The 20,230-nt window shown below is 36.4% G+C and overlaps 1 protein-coding gene across 3 annotated transcripts; it reads left to right on the forward strand.

Annotated features, from left to right (window-relative positions):
• The first annotated feature begins 671 nt into the window (after positions 1-671).
• On the forward strand, positions 672-18,189 carry LOC121234611 (beta-amylase 8). 3 transcript variants are annotated; one of them, XR_005934427.1, is made up of 9 exons: positions 672-1,246; positions 2,966-3,190; positions 4,895-4,975; positions 6,479-6,682; positions 7,493-7,687; positions 7,885-8,049; positions 8,965-9,225; positions 16,679-16,778; positions 17,445-17,576. XR_005934427.1 is itself a non-coding variant. In XM_041130611.1 (9 exons), exons 1-9 carry the CDS (start codon positions 809-811, stop codon positions 18,116-18,118), a joined length of 2,016 nt encoding a protein of 671 aa, XP_040986545.1. In that variant the 5' UTR covers positions 673-808; the 3' UTR covers positions 18,119-18,189. The 3 variants fall into 3 exon arrangements, 2 of the variants coding, with proteins under 2 accessions (XP_040986546.1, XP_040986545.1); XM_041130611.1 differs by lacking the exon at positions 16,679-16,778 and adding an exon at positions 17,885-18,189 and having other exon boundaries at positions 673-1,246; positions 17,445-17,657; XM_041130612.1 differs by lacking the exons at positions 16,679-16,778; positions 17,445-17,576 and adding an exon at positions 17,885-18,189.
• The last annotated feature ends 2,041 nt before the right edge of the window (positions 18,190-20,230 follow it).

Consider the following 20,230-nt stretch of genomic DNA (forward strand, 5'->3'; position numbering starts at 1 on the left):
TTATTATTATGTTGGTGCGTAGAGCATCTAATTTATATCATTTAAATTGTAAATTTTAATTTATAAGATTTAAATTTTAAAATTTATATTTTAAAATTATGTTTGGATAATAAGATGATATCAAATATTTTGTAAATAGTAATAAAAAATAATGATAGAATATTAAATAACAGTAAAAAATATATAAAAAATAATAAAATAATAAAGTAAAGTGCTCACTTTACTAGGTGTGCTTTGCATAATGATTTGAGAATAAAATTTTTCAAATAAATAGTAATATCAAAACTAAGGGCTCATTGGGAGAATTATAATATTTTAGAATATCTATGAATAGTAATGAAATGATTTGGAAATAGTAATAAAATGATTTGATTTAATATGTTTTATTGAGTTTTGAGAAATGAGATAGAAAAAATTGAATTAAAAATTATAATTTTTTAATATTATTTTTGTTTTGAAATTTGAAAAAAGTTAATATTATTTTTTTGTTTTGTTTGAAAGTTTAGAAAAGTTATATTAAATTTTATATTTAAATAAAAATTAAATAATAATTAGATAAAAAAATTAAAAATTAAAAATTAAAAAATATTTATCGGTAAGTGACGTTGATTGAAAAGAAAATTACAAAAAAGTTTATAAATATCGGATATATAACTGTCCAAACAAGCCAAATACTTTATCACACAGTGTAAAGCGAGGCTGAGCAGCTGGAAGTAGATGGAGACTGGAGGGCTTCCAATGCACTGATACGATAAGTAACGAACAGTACCGTATAGAGTGTTAGAAGCACAAAGAAAAGAGCAAGAAGATGAGCGTCGACAACGACGACGCTACCAATACTAACTTCCAACACCAACACCAAGATCTGGACCACTCCTCCGACTACCTATCTAACCCTCTCCCCCAAATCCTCGACTCTCACCCTCAGCCTCAGCCTCAGCCCCAGCCCCAGGCGCGGCGCCCCCGCGGCTTTGCGGCCACTGCGGCTGCTGCAGCCATGGGTCCCACCACAACGGCAAAGGGGAAGAAGGAGAGAGAGAAAGAGAAAGAGCGGACCAAGCTGCGGGAGCGCCACCGCCGAGCCATCACCAGCCGGATGCTCGCCGGCCTCCGGCAGTACGGTAATTTTCCTCTCCCCGCGCGCGCAGATATGAACGATGTGCTTGCGGCCCTCGCTCGTGAGGCCGGCTGGGTCGTTGAGGCTGATGGGACTACCTACAGACAGTCGCCCCCTCCTTCCCATTTGGTTTGTGATTACCCCCGATTTTTGAGATTTCTGTTATGAGTTATCCTCTGAATCGCTTTTTTATTTTGTTTTATTTATTTATTTATTTTTTTTTGGGGGGGGGGGGGGGGCACAAATTTCCAGATTTTTTGCTTTTCCATTACGAAGAAAGCTTAACAAACTTAGAGATACGGGTCAATCTTATTACTCTTGATATAAACCCCATTGAGTGGAGTGATTTCCCATGGAAATTATGTTAAGCATCAAAATATAATGTGCAATGCCTTGAAGGCTCTCAATTTTTGAGTTAGGCCTGAATAGTAAACTTGAGCAGGCTTAAAGAGTCAATGTTTATTTGTGTTAGTTTAGTAAATGTAGGACGTTCATATGATGTTTACATAATTATTAGGGTTGAATACATAATTAGTCTACATGGTTTGCCTTGAAATCAAGTTACTCCCCAAGTTTTTTAATTGAAAATTTTACTCCTTATGGTTTTAAGATTAGTCAAATTCGTCCATCCATTAAAAATTAGTTATTAAACCTTTAGCTATTATTGACGTGGCATGTCACACCACGTATCAGAAAAAATGTTAGCAAATATTTAAAACAAAAAAGAATTAAGTTCTTTTCAAACATTTAAAATTAAAAATTCCTCCCCTGCAAGTTTTTTTTTTTTTTTTTTAAATTTTTTTGTTTATGATTTTTTAAAAAAATATTTTTTAACATTTTTTTTTTATTTTTTGTATTTTTGATACATGGTGGTGTGTCACGTTAATGGTTTAGTAACTGATTTTTATCCGAGGACCAATTTGGAAGATCTTAAAACACAAGGAGTAAAATGTTCAATTAAGAAACTCAGAGCAATTTGAGAAAAATCTCATGGACTAATTTTATATTCAACCCTAGTTATTATTTCTTGATTGTTTATCAACACAAGTTATTGTTTCTTACTATTCTTGAAATCCCAATGGGTGGAATGATTTCCCAAGGAAATTATGTAAAGAATGAAATATAATGTTAATGTCTTGAAGTCTCTTAATATTTGAATTAGGCCTGGATAATAAAGTTGAGTTGACTTAAAAAATCCATGTTTTTTGTTGTTGTTTGTAATGACCCAAGGAAATCCTGAGTCACATTTGAGCTTATATTCCAAAAGGGCTTGTAAAGTTTATAATTGGAATTCCTTAAAATTGTTATTGATCATAAGAACTTCCCTTTAGGTAACGTTAGATCCCATGCACGACTCCCCTATTCTCAATTTGGGGTATTGCTGTCTCCTCCCTTGAATGGTTGACATCCTTTTTAGGCCATTCCATTGTAGGTGGTATGGTTCAAGTCCTAAACTTCTGGCCAGGGATTGACTCTGATGCAGTTTATAACGTCAAAGGAAAGTCCAAGTCACATTTAGGTTTATTCTCGAAAAGTACTAATCAAGTTTACTATTGAAGCCCCCTGAATTTAATTCAGGATATTACATTTTTATATGTCTCGGGAAATTGTTGTGCCTTGTATGTGCTTGACACATGCCACTATTGTTGAAATGAGGTTGAGACACTTGAAGACATCTTTCTTCACGAAGTGCATTTGAAAATGACAGATGAAGTTTCAGATTCACTATGTTCTTGAGTAATTAAAGACGCCAATGCAATGGTCCTTGATTATTATTTCTGTGCCTACAAGTTAGATGCATATTATATCCATGATTTAATGATAAGTAAGTTTTGTATGCATTGACAGGCAGCATTTCCTGTGAGGTCAGTTGAGAGCCCACTATCTTCTAGTTCGTTGAGAAATTGCTCTGTCAAAGCAGCGTTAGACCATCAGCCATCAGTTCTGAGAATTGATGAGAGCTTGTCACCTGCATCTCTTGATTCAGTGGTAATTGCAGAAAGGGATACTAAGAGTGAGAAATATACCAGTGCCAGCCCCATCAATTCAGTTGAATGCCTGGAGGCTGACCAAGTTAGTTCATTTACTAATTCATGTCCCTATGCATAGTGATGCAGGCAGTAAAAAATCAAATTTATTTTTATTTTGTTTTCTTTAATCTGGGCAAGGTAATTTCTGTAATTTTATATTTCTGCACGTGGTTTGAAATTTTGGACCATTAGGTCTGGGCAGTGAATAGCTACCCAAGAATGATATGTTGTTATTCATGGGGTAATTTGGGATCTATTTGATGAACAGGTAGTTGGGTTCTTTAAGATTGGAGTTTAGGGAATGATGGGCATAGAATCCGATACAAAAATATTGGCTGGACTTTGATACAAAATTGCAAAAATATTGGAAAGAAAATAGGAAGAATAAAAATGAGACAAATGTATGCATCACAAATAGCTTTCTTAAGCATCACAGGGGTGTAATGTTTCATTTGGTTGTAATTGTGCTGCTGGAATTGACTCATAGCGTAGTGTAGTAAACATCAGAATTTTCATTCAAAAACTGAACAATTACAGCGCACATGGAGGTATGTTCATACTACTTACCTCTTAGCAATGCTTCCACAATCTCACTTCATAGCTCGTGACCTGTACAAGGTACTAGACGTTACTAAAGGTGTCGTAGCATTCTACCCCATTGAACACATATCATGAACTTTATTCTAATAAGATCTTCAGCTATATACTGAATTCAATAATTACTAATATCATATAATTAGTAAAATAATAATGTCATATCTAGTCCTTCAAATACAATTTAGTATGGGGTATATTTTATCTATTCTATAAAATAACAGTGGAAATGTTCGATTCATAAAATAGACTTAATAATACTTAATATTAAAATTCTTGTAGGGGTGTAATATTAAAATTCGAAGTCACAGCCGGCGGAAGTTTTGCCCAGCCCTATGCAGGGGTGTAATATTGCATTTGGTTGTGATTGTGCTGCTGGAATGTTGCATTTTTAATTTAGGTTGTGATTGTGATTTTAGTGTAGGGGTGTAATGTAGGTAATTTCCTCTTTAAGTGATTGTGATTGTAGTGATTGTGATTGTGCATTTTTTCCTCTTTTGTTTTGTAATGTATGTAATTTCCACATCCGGGGTTCGATTCCCAGATGCGCAGTTTCTTACTTATAAAAGAAATGTATGTAATTTCCTCATTGTATTTATGCTTATTTTATTTTATTTTTAGTATTTTTCTGCAATGGGTTGAAACTGAAGCCCACTGGGCTGATATTAGGTTTTAGTATATTTCTTTTTAAATTTGTTTAACAGGTTTTTTGGAAATGGGTTGAAAGTCAACATAAATTGGGCCTTGGGCCAACCCAACTCCGATCGGAGTTCCGAACCCCACTTCCGAACTCTGATCGGAGTTGGAATTGGAGCGCAGTCATAGTTCGGAGAATGCCGTTGTCCTCTTCTGCATGCAAAATAAAGTTATCAAAAAATAACCTTAGCAAATGATTGTCCTTTTATATGCAAGATACAATCATTTGAAATGGGCAATGCTAACCTTCATCTGAAAGTTGGGAGTTTAATACTCTCTGTATGATATGGATCTGTGTGTTTGCCATAGGCGTCACTATATTTTGTATGATCTTTTCCTGACTTTCTGTTGCTCACTCGTGGTGCATTTGTTAAGTTCGGTGGTATTATTCTCTAGGGGACTTCATTGGTGTTTTAGACTGCCGACTATGGAAGCATCTGATCATGTGCTTATGCAGCTTATGCAAGATATTCGTTCTGGGGAGCATGAGAATGATTATACTGGCATTCCAAATGTCCCTGTTTTTGTAAAACTTCCAGTAAGTGCTAGCTGCTTACTGCTATACTCTCTTTTATTGATATTAATCTTCTGTCATGCTGGCAATTAGTTATAAGCTTTGCTTTCTTTTTAGGGTTAAATATCAAAATGGTCTCTATGCTTTGCTTTAAAATCAATTTACTCCTATGCTTTTAAATTGAACTTTTCACTCCATGTGCTTTTAAGATTGGTCATATTGGACCTCTATCCGAGGTGGGCATCAGATCAAAGTTTTTTGGAAGATGATTCCTATTTGTATTATGTGGTGCTTGTGGCAGGAGCGAAATGAGAGGACGTTTGAAGACAAGGAGAGATTTATGGCGGAGCTAAAAGTTTTCTTTTTTAGGACTCTATGTACTTGGGCCATTGCTGTGGACTTTAATGGCATGGATCTTCATGATCTCTTAGTTGCTAATGTGCCTTCGTAGATAGGGCATACCACTTTGTAATTGGCAGTTGTTGCCCATTCTTGTTAATACTTATTTTACTTATCAAAAAAAAAATTGGTCATATTAGTTACTTATAAAAAAAAAAAAAAAAAAAGATGGATCATGGTAGTCCTTTCGTTAAAATACCATTAATAAACTATTAAATATGCTGATATGGCATTACACTTAGCAGGCTACGTGGCATTCTTTTTAAAGAAAGCAAAACTAAACAAAAGCTTGTTTTTGAATTTTCAAAAAATAATAAATGTTAATAAAAAAATTTGAAATTTCTAAAATTTTAATAAATAAAGAATTTCAAAAAACAAAAAAGGCTGTTGGGCCCTTGCCAGCCACCCAATCTAGGCCGCATAAGGGGTGCCCACTGTCGCTCACCCATAGGCGGTGTGTCCCACAAGTGTCACCCCCTGGGTGGCCCTCAATGGAATGGCCCAGATTGGGTGGCCCAAGGGATGGTCACTGCTGGGTGGCCCTAGCAAAGTTGCCCTGAGGTAGCCAGATTTGGGGCACCATAGAATTGAGCTACACCACCCCTTGGTATATATATAATTTTTTTTTTGTTTTTTCACTTTGTTTTTTACATTTAAATATATTTATCAGCATTATTATTTTTTGTAGTTTAATATTTTTAAGATTTGTAATTATTTTTTTTTTCATTTTTTTCCAGTTTTCTGGAATTTAAGATGATATTTATTTCTATATGCATGTGCTTTGTCTATTTGCACTAGTCAAATACTCGTTAGTGCTAATGTGACATCTGTAATGGTTTACTTACGAAATTTTGGCGGAGGGATCAATTTGATCAATATTACAACTATAAGGAGTAAAATGTTCAATTAAAAAATACATGGATTGCATTGATCTCAAGGAAAAGTACATGGACTACTTTTATATTTAACCCTTCTTTTTATCTTTTGATTTTGTTTTTGTATGTTTTCCTTCTACATTTAACAGATTATATATTATGTGTAATTGTGAAATGCTATGAGTTGTAAAATACTATAAGATTTTGTAATTGTTACTATGAGTTGTAAAATAATTAAAGACTTCTGTGGCAGACTGGTGTTATCAACAATTTCTGCCAGTTGGTTGATCCTGGAGGTGTTAGACAGGAGCTTAGTCATTTGAAATCTTTAGATGTAGATGGCATTGTTATAGACTGTTGGTGGGGTATTGTTGAAGGCTGGTGTCCACAGAAATATGTTTGGTCTGGCTATCGCGAGCTTTTCAACATCATCCGAGAATTCAAGCTGAAGTTGCAGGTAGCTTCTCTGATTTATTTGAGGTGGTGTACATATTGTTCTGTGTATTTTCCATAGGTTCACAGGTTTTATGTATGTACAAGTTTGTATATATGTACCTGGCAGCAAGTTTTTGTGGCATCAAGACTGATGGGATATCACCCATTTTTATTTAGCGTTTTTCATTACTCATGTACAAAATAGGCAATCGGATACCCTTATACGAAAAATATCTAAGTAAAAAAATATAATTTGTCACCATTTTCATAAATACTGAATTTACTTGTTGGTTCTCAAATGCAATGCTGTTATTTAGTTAAGTGTTTTCATTTTGTGAAAATGTCTTCCCATCTTATTTAACATCAGAGTGTTCATAAAAAAAAAGGTCAGCACCTATCAAAAGGAAAAACACCAGTGTTCTTATAAGGCAAAGTGTACAGGGCTCACAGGGCTCTTCACCCCTTCTTTTTTATCCGCCGGATCAATATATTTATATGAATTTGTTTTCAAACATTTCTATGTTTTCCGAGTTTCTAACTTTTCTAAGTTTTCATATTGTGCTCGCTACCGAGGTCTTCTTATTGGTCTCTAAACTTCTCTAAGTTTTCTTGAACCAGAACTAATAAAGAGTTTCAAAATGCATCACTACCTAAGTTTTCCATGTCTTAAATTTTAAATCATGAATCTTTTCTAATAGGAATGAAGGGTTTTGATGAGAAATATTTTTATGATTGCCTTTTAAGGGTTTCTCTAATTGACACTGAATTTTGCAATGAAGTAAATATTTCTCATAGTTTTTGAGTAGCTTTTGGAATTTCTTAAATTCTGAAGGTTGTAATGGCATTTCATGAGTTTGGAGGAAATGAGTCTGGTGACATGTTGATTACCCTCCCACGTTGGGTTTTGGACATTGGAAAAGAAAATGGGGATATATTCTTCTCAGATCGTGAAGGAAGGAGGAATACTGAATGTCTATCTTGGGGCATTGATAAAGAACGAGTTCTGAAAGGAAGAACTGGCATTGAGGTAGGAAATTTGTTATGCTTGTTCTTTTCTATTTTTTGCCTTATTACAGAAAATGAAGCTGTAACAAAGTTATGCATAGTCGTTTGATTGAACTTCTACTGAGGATTTCTTCTATCTTGGTTTGTTTCTTCCATTTAGTTAATCACAAAAAGGTTGTGCGTTGCTGTCTTATCCATAGCAGTCTCAAATATATGCAGGTCTATTTTGATTTCATGAGAAGCTTCCGGATGGAGTTTGATGACTTGTTTGCAGAGGGTCTCGTTTCTGGTATAGAAATTGGACTCGGGGCATCTGGAGAGCTGAAGTATCCATCTTTTCCAGAAAGGATTGGGTGGAGGTATCCGGGTATCGGTGAGTTTCAGGTATCTCTGAAACCTAACTACTACATAAATATATTCATGCCTACCCATGCATGAACACACACAGACACATACACATGTACATAGTGATGTGTGTACATAGTGGCGTATGCATTCACTTGAAAATTTGTATAACAGTCAGTAACCCTACTTTTTAATTGACTCATCAATCTTGCAACTTTGGGAGGGAGTTCCATAATTCTTTTTATAAGTGTGCGTGTGCGTGTCTTCCCTTTTTTTGCGAGTGAAATAATTTGAGAAATCTATGTAGAGCTCAAAATGCACGCCCAAGCATATAGGACGTATAAAAGAGAAACCTGAAGCTCATCTCATTAAAGTCTATTACGGTTGTCCAAAGAAATAAACTATTGAAGAAATAAGTTTATAAGTTCTTCCATTCTCAGCTCCCAGTCTTCAAAATGCCTATCATTCCTTTCCCTCAACGCCACACTAGACAGATTATCTTCCACGCTGTTGCGATCTGTGTATTGCCTTCTTGAGAAAAGGGCTATAAATGTTGCGTTGAGGATTTTTATAATTCTGTCCTTAGCATGAAAGTCATGGAAAACACTCATTAGGTCTTCTTTCACCACCTCCCTAAAATTTTACTATGTATAGATTAACATAAAAGTAATGCAAACATACATCACAAGTGATACTCACAAACGCTAAGAAAGAAAACACAAACTTGCTAATATATGCATGGGACACATGCTTTTCTTTTTCTGAGCTCGTATGGTGGTTGGAGATTTTTGCTTTACCTGTCATATATCCCATTCAGTTGCTTGTTATAGTTCTGTACATGTTTCTATCTAGTCTCATTAATTCTTCAACAAAAGACGTCATGCATGCTATTTCAAATTCAAAATTATGCTCATTGTAATTCCACTCAGCTTATACTGATCACATTTATGGCAGTGCTATGACAAATATTTACAACAAAGTCTGTGCAGAGCAGCTAAATTGCGTGGGCACTCATTCTGGGCTAAGGGTCCTGATAACGCTGGCGAATACAATTCTAGGCCACATGAGACTGGTTTCTTTTGTGAACGAGGTGATTATGATAGCTACTATGGCCGCTTTTTCCTCAATTGGTATGCGCAGTCATTAATAGAACATGCAGATAATGTATTGTCTCTTGCAAGCCTTGCATTTGAGGAAACAAAAATAATTGTTAAGGTATGTATTGGTGGGTATCTAATCAAAATTTAGTATGTTAAGTTGTATTTTCTGTACGTATGACTAGCTCAAGTCACTAGATTCTGTTGGTGCTCCTTATGCAATTATAATCAATAATATTTGATGGATGCCATTGAAATCCAAAAGAAGCATTGGTAATATCTTACTGGTATTTCAAAAAAAAAAAAAACAAAAACAAAAACACCAGTCATTTTAAAAAAAAAGTTATCTTACTGGTATTTCAGTCACTGCCTGTCTTTTCATCCCATGCTTCTCTGCAAATCATGATTCTACTCTGGAGGGACCCCTTCTATAACATCTATCATCACTTTCCAAAAAATCTGTGTTGACTCAGTAACTAGATTAGGGAGTTCTATTTGGAATTTAAATTTGACTCAATTGGATAAATTGCAGTTATGACTGTTGTACAATTGGCCTTGTTTTTTTGTCTTTCTTCTTATTAATTAGATATTCAAACTTATATGCACATGCTGCACCTGCATTGGCAAATTCTTGGGTGTCAGAAAAATATTTTCCGAACATCAAAAACTAAAATAATAGAATTTGCCAATGTCTTGTTATAGCTTTTGTTATTGAATTTACTATGTGCAATATGATATGCCTTTTCACCTTTAATGAAAGGGTAGTGCTTGGTATCATATAACCTTGCTCAATAACTAAACTTAATTTGTGGAGTTCTATTTTGATTTTAAACTTGATTCTGGTGGATGAATTGCACCATAATTGTGACTGCCCTACAGTTGGCCTACGTCCTTGGTCTTATTGATTTGATATTCAAACTTGCATGCACATGCTGTACCTGCACTGGCCAATTAGCACTTTAGAAGTATCTCCATCCTTTAGAAAGAGTGAACATTTTTTTGGGTGTCCAAAATTTTTATTAAGGTTAGAGACAAATAATAGGGTTGGCCAATGTCTCAATTTACTCCTCTTTTTTTTTTTTTTTTTTAATTAATTAATTTATTTTTTTATTTTTTATCTCCTATATTACACGCAATCTGATTTGCATCATATAGTCTGTCTTCACCTTTATCACCACAAGGCCTCGACCTCTTGCGTTGTTAAAAACTGATTCAAGCAATGACCAAGCAGAAGTCTTTATACAAAGAGTTTTTAAGAATATTATATCCTATCTAATGCTGTTTCTAAATTTAAAATGAATGGGAACCTGAGCATGTTGTGAGATGGGTTGATCCAATATTCAGTTTTTTCAATTTTCAGATTTTTTTTTTAAGTCCTTAATATTTTTACACTTTTACATGTTTCTTTCATTTTAATTGACTTTTGTAGATAGTTTTTAATTTGTTTATTTCAGTCGTGTTTTTTTTTCCTTTAATTTTAAGTATTTTTCATTTGATCTGGCATGTTCATAGGAAGCTTTTTAATTTTAAAAGCTATTATGCATTTGCTACATGTGGCATCATTTCATTGCTATCGACATGGTCAGTGTCACATTACATTTTCTGTCCAAGATTGACGAAACTTGGACACAGTGACCACTTTAATAGTTGGGCATTACCCAGGGGCCAATTTGAAATAAAGACAAACTCCCTTGACCAATACAATAATTCTCTCTGTTTTTTTTATAAGTTAGATTTATTAAAGAGCAAAAAGGGCAATGTACAAGTGCACAAGGATTATGCAAGAGAAACATGAAGTAGAACAGGTAAAATAATTAAGAAAATCCTGGAAGCTGAAGATAGAAAAAAAGCTGGTCTTGCCACCATCAACTGTAATTGCCCCAATGGAAGACCCAAACCACATGGCCTATACTCCAAAAGGATTAGTCAATGATACAACTAGAGCCCCATTAGAACATTATAAAAAGTAAAAACTTCTCATTCTCAAACAATGTGGGATATCATACACTATCTACAATTATCATTATCATATGGGATATTACAATTTACCCCCCTTAAATTTCCGACATCTTTGTCAGGCCTGTCCGTCATAGGTGGTACGGCTTAAGTCCCACATTTCTGGTTGAGATAGGCTTTGATACCATTTGTAATGCCCCAATGGAAGGCTCAAACCACATGACTTATACTCCAAAAAGACTAGTCAATGGTACAATCAAAACTCTATTGGAACATTATAAAGAGCAAAAACTTCTCATTCTTAAGCAATGTGGGATCCCATACATCACCTACCCTTATCGTTATTATATGGGGTATCACATCAATAAAGGTGGAATTGGTGAATGAGTAGTCATACATGGCAGTATTGGAGGGGCTGGCATGCTCCTTGACATCTTGGCACCATAACAGGGACAAGTAGAAACATGGTGGGGGGTGAAGTTACCATTGGGAGTGGAATTGTGCAGTAGTCAAGGAGGCAGCATGTCAGACCATCTGTTATTTATAATACCAAGGTTTATCCAAGAAGAGCGGTGGAGATATCGAAGTTGGTTTGGGAGAAAATTATGCGCACAATGCTCTTATGGGTCTGAAAACACAGCTAATGGATTTTAAAGAGGTGATGAACAGTTTAATTTAAGTGTGGATGAAGGTTTGGGCTTGGAGTGTGGCCTGTACAATCAAATAAACCCGCAGGCATACTTGGCCTAGCAACTTTTAATGGCTGTGGCAAGTCGTTGAGCTTATCTAAAGCTAATGGGCTGAAATCCATTGAACCCATTGAACCACCAGATAAGGGTAAAGCAAAAGTGGGGCTGTGACTAATGGAGATAACCTGGCCCAAGGTTGTGTGGCAGCCGGTCAAGGATGGCACTCACCATTTGTATACAAAAAGGGTTCCTCTTCGGCTCTTGGAGCAAACATGCTGGCAGGCAATGATGCTCAAAATTGTGTGTCGTTTGGGTAATCCACTCTAGCAAGGGAGAATGTAAAGGAGGTGACAGGGGACAACACTTTTGGTGTAGCAGAAGATTGCATATCAAAATCAACTGGATTTGTTTGCCTTCATAGCCCCTAATCCTAGGAACTTTGTGGAAGGTCTGATGAAGTGGAAGAAATAACTAAACTTGGTTCTATCCAACTTAATGGGTAATAAAAGTTGAGCTGGGGAGTTGTCACTGGTGCAAAATGACGGGGGAATAATTGGGGTCAAGTACACAAGTTGAAGCTGATGTTGGGGATGACCTTGTCCCCTTAGTCTTTTTTCCTTCGAGTCATAATATAATAATTTTATCAACGGATTGGGTATTAACTAAAGTGAAGAAGATACAACAATGTGGGGGGATTTCATGTGATGGATTTGAGGATCAATTCATGGCATTGCCCACTACCATTGAGATGGGTCACTTTCATGTAACCCGTTTGGGTTCAAAAAGGGATAGGAAGTTAAAGTACTTACCTGGTTGATCAATTATGACACAAAGTAAGGGAGTTCAAACCTTGGCAAGACCAAAGGGAGGGCGACGCTAGTTATTAAATGAAGCCTCATATATTAAATTTGGAGAAGGTTTTATGTGATTTCTTATGGGGAGGCTTAGAGGAGAAAAAAAATCCATTTGATTAAGTGGGATAAGATCTGTACCCCTTTATCTTGTGGTGGTTTGGGGGTTAGAAAGTGGAGAACCTTCAATATTGCACTATTAGGAAAAGGGTTATAGTGGTATCATTGGGAAGGGGATATTCTTGGGAGGAATGTTATTGATGTTAAATATGGGAGTATTTGGGGAGGTTGGTGCTCAAATGAAATAAGAGGGGCATATGGTGTGGGAGTTTGGAAATTTATCCAGAATGGATGGGAAAATTTCTTCAGTAATTCAGATTTGAGGTGGGAAGGGGAACACGAATCAGATTCTGGTACGATAATTGGTGTGGTGATGTTGCCTTGAAGAATGCTTTCCCTTCTCTTTATAGGATTGTATTGGATAAGGGTGCGTCATTGGCTGATAACATGGACATTTCTACTGGTTCTCTTCAATGGTCTGTGAGGTTTATTAGAGCTGTTCAGGATTGAGAGGTGTGGGATATTACTGAATTTTAGTGCATTATATGCGCTGAATTTAAAGGCTGGAGGGGGAGGATAGGTTGCTTTGGACTCATTTGGGGAATAAGAATTTTTCGGTCAGATCCTTTTATAAGGTTATGTCGACCCATTCTTCTATTGTTTTCCCTTGGAAGAACATTTGAAGGAGTTCCTCTTAAGATTGCTTTTTTTGGCTCTCTGGCCTCCCATGGGAAATATTGACTATCGATAAGCTGAGAAAACATGGTCTTTTTATAATGGATTAGTGTTTTATCTGTAAAAGAAAAGGAGAATTGGCGGATCGTCTTCTTCTTCACTGCGATGTGGTAGATTTATTGTCATATGTTGGAGAGGAATTTGGGGCAATTGTCAAATTGCGGCTGTTTGGAAGATGGTGCCTTTATGTTTAATGTGGTGTACTTGGAACGAGAGGAATGGTCGCTGTTTTGATAATAGGGAACATTTGATGGGAGGGTTTATGGATTTTTTCTTTCATACATTGTTACGTTAGGCTTCTGCTATTGTATTGAATGAGATTAGTTTTAATGACTTTTATGTTGTTTTTCACAGCGCTTGGCTTGTAATTAGGTTCATCTCTTGTATACTTTCTATGTACTTGGGCTTTGCTTTATTATGTGGATTTATAAATTCTTTTTACTTATTAAAAAGATATTAAATTTGGTTTGGGGGCTGAATGATGCTAATAAGCGTCTCCGAATGAAAACTTTGCTCCACTATTGGAACGTTGACATTGTTTGCTTATAGGAAATGAAAATGGAAATTATCTCTAGAAGCACCATTCAGGTGCCAATATGTATGTTGGTCTTATCTAGCCTATAATGGGGTTTTGGGTGGAGTATTAGTTATTTGGAATAAAAGGGTAGTGGAGAAATGCGAGGAGTGCATTGGGGAATGCACTGTGGCTTGCTCTTTTAACAATGTGAAAGATGGATTCATCTAGGCCTTTTGTGGGAATTTATAGGCCTAATCTGGACAACAAAAGATGTCTACTTTGGAAAGAGATTGTCAGTCTGCAATTTTTTTTTTTGTTTTTGGGGGGGGGGGGGGGGGGGGGGGGGGGGAGATGTGCCGGGGGTGCATTGGAGGTAACTTCAATATTACCCAGTTCCCAAGCTAGAGATCGAGGGAGACTCGTTTTGGTCCAACCATGGTGGAGTTCCCGGCACTCCAAACTTCATTTTGATCAGGAAATTGAAATCTCTGAAGACATGATGAGCAAGTATTTGGCCAATGTGGACTGTTAAAAGATGTCCTTATTAGAGGAGTACTGGGTTTGGTGAGGACTGGGAGCTCTTTCCGATGAGAAAACATGAAAAATCCAAATAGCATCAGAACTTGAGGCACTTTGACAGAGGAGATCTCGTGGAGATAGAAATCTCAGGCTTTGAGGCTAAGGTAGGGGGATAAAATGTATGAAAATCTTCCATCGAAGCTAACTCACGTAGGAGGAACGCCACTGAGATACTTAACATTGAAGACCTTGTATCTTCAGACGATTTCGAGATTAAGGACCATGTTGCTGGATTTCATGATCAATTGCCCATTGAACAATTTGCTTTGAGACCAAGAGTTGATGGGTTAGCATTCGAGTTGGACAGCTGGAGAGGCCCTTTTTTGCAATCTGGTTGGGATGTGGTAAAGGAGAATATTATGATGGTATTCCAAGAGTTTTACTCATTTGGAAAGTTTGAGAAAAGCCCCAATACCACCTTTAGTGTGCATCCTCAAGAAAGCTAGGGCTTTAGATATGAGATATTATGTTTGCAGTCCTAGGGCATGCAAGCTCTGTGCACTCCCTTTGGAAAAAGTGAGTAAATTTGAGACCCATATGAAAAAATCATTTTTTTAATGGCGGACCACATTTTATGATTTATTCATGTGGGGAGTAAATATGGTGTAGGGCTTGCACACCCTAGGACTGTATTTAGCATTACTTGATAGATATTAAGGATTATTGCCCTATCAGTCTCATAAATAGGGTGTATAAAATTCTATCCAAAGGTCTTGCTAATTGTTTGAGTGAGGTTTTGGGAAAGATCATTTCAAAGCCTCAAAATGAGTTTTTTAGGGGTAGACAAATCCTAGACTTGGTACTCATTGTTAATGAATGCGGATGGAGAGTAAATTATAATGAAGTAGATATTTTATGCAAACTAGATATGGAGAGGACCTATGTTCATGTCATCAAGGGATTCATACATTATTTGCTCGGGAAGGGTAATTCTCTATATGCTCATTCTATAAGGCATTTTTTTTTTCTACGAGGCATCACTGATCAGGATAACAATCCTTTTCCTTGGAGGAGCATTTGGAGATGTAAGACGCCAGCCTTCTTTGTATGGACAATTTCCTTGGAGAAGATCATGACCATGGACAACCTAAGGAAATGTCAGATCATCGTAATTGACCGACGCTGCACGCGTAGAAAAGATAAGGAAACAGTGGATCACTTGCTACTTCATTAGAGATTTTCAAAGTCTGTGCGGAAAATTTTCTGTGCAGAGTTAGGTTAGCATGGGTTATGTTGGAGGGGCTGTTGATCTTCTCATCAACTAGAGAAGTCTTTATGGCATCCCGTTAATTGCAACAGTATGTAAGATCGTCCCCATATGGCTTTTGTGGTGCATTTGGAGGGAAATAAATGAGCAGAATTTCAAAGATAAATGTCTCTTCTTCAATATGTTATAGGCAATAACTACAGATTTTTATCAGCTCAATTTTCATGATTACTTCATTTTTTTTTTTTTTTTTTTTTATGCATCTGAAATAGGTGTTTTCTCTTATATATGTCCTGTGTACTTAGGCTATGCCTATTCCTCTATTAGTATTAATAAATTTCTCTTACCTGTGAAAAAAAAGGTTTTGAAGAAGAAAGGCTTGAGATCCACAATTGTCTTCTCTCAGTCTTTTTTTTTCTTTTTTTGATGACTGGGAACCACCCCACAGTAGAGCCCTTAGGACTCACCCATGGAACCTAAACCCCGGGGAGATGTCTTCTCACAGTCTTCTAAAGCTGGATCATTTCTTTCCTAATATGCATCACACTAAGAATGATTTCCACCAAGTTTCTTTTTTTATGATAACCAAGCCCTTTTCAACACACAAAGAGAGGCAGGACCCATATTCAAAATTAAAAAAGTTGATTATCTTTTACTCTCATGAACTACTTCCCCTTTGTCATTTACCCCCTTAAACTGACTCAATGCAATTCAGATCCTAATTTAAAGCTTCATTATTAGTTACCACATTTTGTTAAAAATAACCATTAAATTTTACAGAAATATGTATAAAAAGACAGGAATGCCCATGACATATAGTTTTTGTAAGTGAATACTATTACTAAGCTTTTTCGATGAAGTGAAGGTTAATTAGGTATTATAGAAGGGGGTAACTTTTACAACAGCACACTTTCTTGCGCTTTAAGCTCACAAAAAGCATGCTTTCGTAAATACGCTTTGTTTTTTGTTAATCGTAGAGCTCTGGTCAATCAAATATCGATCCATCTTGAAAGCCGTCTTGGACTGTTATATTGATTTCAAGGCATATATATCACACATGACAACATGAGTGCCATGGTATGCCAATGATCTTTAACATCAACTAAATACTTACGAGTACATGCTTGCATCATTTTTGGGGTATTGAACTGCTATTTATAATTTTTTTAAAGAATTGCAAAAGCACGCTTTCTTGTGCTTTAAACTCACACAAAGAGTGCTTTTGAAAGTACACATTGCTTTTGCTAAGTGAAGTACTTTGGCCTTAAAACATGCCTTTACAACATCTTCAGAATAGAGCAGAAGTTTGAGAAGCATGTATGAAAAGGATTGGAATTGTAAGTAGAGCTGTCACGGTGGATTTTGCTTTCCTTGCCTTGCAAACAATTTTACGAGGGTGCGGTTGTTTAAAATTCAAACCTTTTTTGGTGAGCATAGTAGACAATTAGATGTGGGATATGGATCTCACATTAAGTCAATGTCAAACAATGGTGTGAAAGTACAAGTTTAAAAGTTGATACTCTTCACACATAAACAGCACATCACAACTTGCATAATTCACTAGATGGGATCGAATTCTTCCTGACCTGCACTCTGGATGCTTTGATAACTTTTGGATATTCAATTTGGAGCTAAACATACATAGATGCTTGGTGGTATTGGTTCGTGATAAATATCATATGATGGACTTCTTGCCAATTAAATAAACAAGCAAAGAAATAAATGAAAGATGCTGATGTGCAGGTTCCTGCTGTTCATTGGTGGTACAAGACTGCTAGCCATGCAGCAGAGCTAACGGCAGGATTCTATAACTCTACAAACCAAGATGGATACTCTTCGGTATTTGAGGTTCTGAGAAAACACATGGTGACATTGAAGTTTGTTTGCTTGAGGTTGCACGTTTCTGGTCAGGAAAATGATGAAGCATTGGCTGACCCAGAAGGTTTGAGTTGGCAGGTGATTCCTACTTTTAATGTGTTATGACTTCCCCATTTGCTCTCTATTGGCTATATAAGTTGTTCTTTTGTGGGGAATTACTTGGAGCGTTTGACATACAACCTTGTATTGTATATTGGTGTGCAGGTTCAATTAAAAAAAAAAAAAAAAACATTTTTACTTAAATAGGCGGATGGGTTTATCTCCAGTATAGGTGACCGATATTAAATACTCTTGCATTCTTACAGGTTTTAAACTCAGCCTGGGATCGAGGATTGACTGTAGCTGGTGAGAATGCACTTCCATGTTATGATAGAGAAGGGTACATGAGCATGGTTGAGATGGCCAAGCCAAGGAATGATCCTGATCACCGCCACTTTACATTCTTTGTATATCAACAGCCGATCCCTTTGGGTGAAGGAACAATTTGCTTATCAGAGTTGGCTTACTTCATTAAATCTATGCATGGTAAGGATTCTTAAAGTTCAATCTGATTTGTTCTGTGCATGTTTCTACATTTGGAGCTTAAAGTTTAATGCTTCCTTTCTTGAAAGTTTTCAGATGTGCATTTTTTTTTTTAAATAAGTAAAAGAAATTTCATTAATACGAAAGTAGGCACCTAATTATATAACAACCTGGAAAAAGATACAAGAGAATGCACCCAATTAGGAACTGGAAAAAGATACAAGTCATACAAACTGAACCCATTAAAATCAATAGCTACAGCCCACATAACAAAGTCTTGGAAAAGAAATTTCTAAATCACCACAGAGACAAATGGGTATCATTCTCCACACTGCTGCAATCTGTGGGGTACCCTTAAGACCTCTCCAACTCACCATAAGATCAACCACCTTCCCAGGCATAACCCATTCTAATCCCACCCTGTTGAAGTCATTCCATAAGGCTCTTGCAATCTCACAATGGAGAAGCAAGTGATCCACTGTTTCACCACTTTTTTCGCATATTCCGCACCAATGAGTAATAATAATCCTGCATTTACTTAAGTTGTCCATGGTCAAAATATTCCCTAAGGAAGCAGTCCAGACAAAAAAGGTGGCCTTACGAGGCGCCTTCGACGTCCAAATACTCTTCCAAGGATGGTGGTTGTTATCCTTAGTAGTCCAGACAAAAAAAGGCAGCCTTAAGAGGCGCCTTCAACGTCCAAATACTTTTCCAAGGAAAGTGATTGTTATCCTGAGTAGTGGGAACCTCATAGAACTAGCGTACAGAGAATTTTCCTTTGTTGGAAGGCCTCCAAACAATCTTATCCACCTTTTCATTACCAACTTCAAAAGAATTCTATAAACACGCAACCTTCCAATCATGAGCCTCCTTCATGAAGTTGACACTCCACTGTTGTGAGCCAGAAGAGATTTTTTAGTGTTAAATACTAAAATTGTCTCTGGGGTTTACCTTTTGGACAGATTGGTCCCTATGTTCTAATCCTGAACTTTTCACTCCCTATACTTTCAATTTTGATCATTTTAGTCATTTTAGTATGTTTTTTGTTCCCTATCTAATAAAATGCCTTGTTAGCACTAATGACTAAGTTCTGTGTAAAAATGGAAAAAAAAGTTAAAAACATCGTATAGAAACAAATATTTAGGGGGAAAAAACCTAGGAGAACCAAGCACAACCCAGGTGATGCCTGCGTCGTGCCCAAGCCATGTGAACCAGGCATGGCCTGGGCTTGAGACCCAAGCGCTGCCTAGTTGCTAGAGTGTGACCAAGATGGTGCTACCTTGATCGCACACTAGGAGACAGCGCCTGAGTCATGCAACCCAGGTAGCGCCGCCTTGGTTGTGCTCTTGTGAACTAGGCGTTGCCTTATTCTCATAGGAGCTACCTGGGTGGCGCCAAGGCAGCACCAGCTGGGTCGTGTGATCTAGGCGACCCAGCCTGGAACTGCTTAGGTTGTCCCAAGAAGTGCCTACACTGCCTAGTTGCCTGGGTCTCCCTAGTCTCTCTTTACTTTTTATTTTAAAATTTTTGTATTTTTAAAAAGAATTTATTTTTATTTATTTTTCTTTTCATTTTATTCATTACTGATTGAAATGTATCCAACAAATGAGGGGTACAATTTACACAAAACAAAATTTGAACATGTTAGTCAAGGATCCACTTCTCTGCTGTGGATGACTAGAGGAAATGAATATTGGCAAAACCTTTTCTCACTGCAATTTTTTTCCACTAGCCAATATGTTAATGCCAAGAGCTACCTCCTCATGATGTATATATATATTTTTTTGATTGGTTCCTCATGATGTGTATATATATATATATATATATATATATATATATTTTATAGGTAAAATAACATTTTATTGAAACATGTAAATAGGTGTTGTCCAAGTGCACAGGCATTATACAAAAGAAATGAACGCTAGTTCCATCAAGTATAATAACAGAAACCCAAAGAAATAAGTTGTGTAAAAAGAAACTTTTAAGTTCATCAAAGAGTGATCCCTATCTTCAAAGCTCCTATCATTCCTTTCAAGCCAAATACACCACATAAGACATAAAGGAATCATTCTCCATACAACAGTCACATGGGGATTGCCTTGAAGACCTTCCAACAAGCTAAAAGATCC

Source organism: Juglans microcarpa x Juglans regia, chromosome 6D (genome assembly GCF_004785595.1).
Source record: "Juglans microcarpa x Juglans regia isolate MS1-56 chromosome 6D, Jm3101_v1.0, whole genome shotgun sequence".
NCBI classification, from domain to species: Eukaryota; Viridiplantae; Streptophyta; class Magnoliopsida; order Fagales; family Juglandaceae; genus Juglans; species Juglans microcarpa x Juglans regia.

What these genes read in the sequence shown, in the direction of transcription:
- LOC121234611 (XM_041130611.1), top strand. Translation starts at nt 809, where the DNA reads ATGAGCGTCGACAACGACGACGCTACCAATACTAACTTCCAACACCAA. An exon ending in CTGTTTTTGTAAAACTTCCA is followed by an intron (nt 4,976 to 6,478) that starts GTAAGTGCTAGC and finishes CTTCTGTGGCAG; the next exon opens with ACTGGTGTTATCAACAATTT. An exon ending in AAACAAAAATAATTGTTAAG is followed by an intron (nt 9,226 to 17,444) that starts GTATGTATTGGT and finishes GCTGATGTGCAG; the next exon opens with GTTCCTGCTGTTCATTGGTG.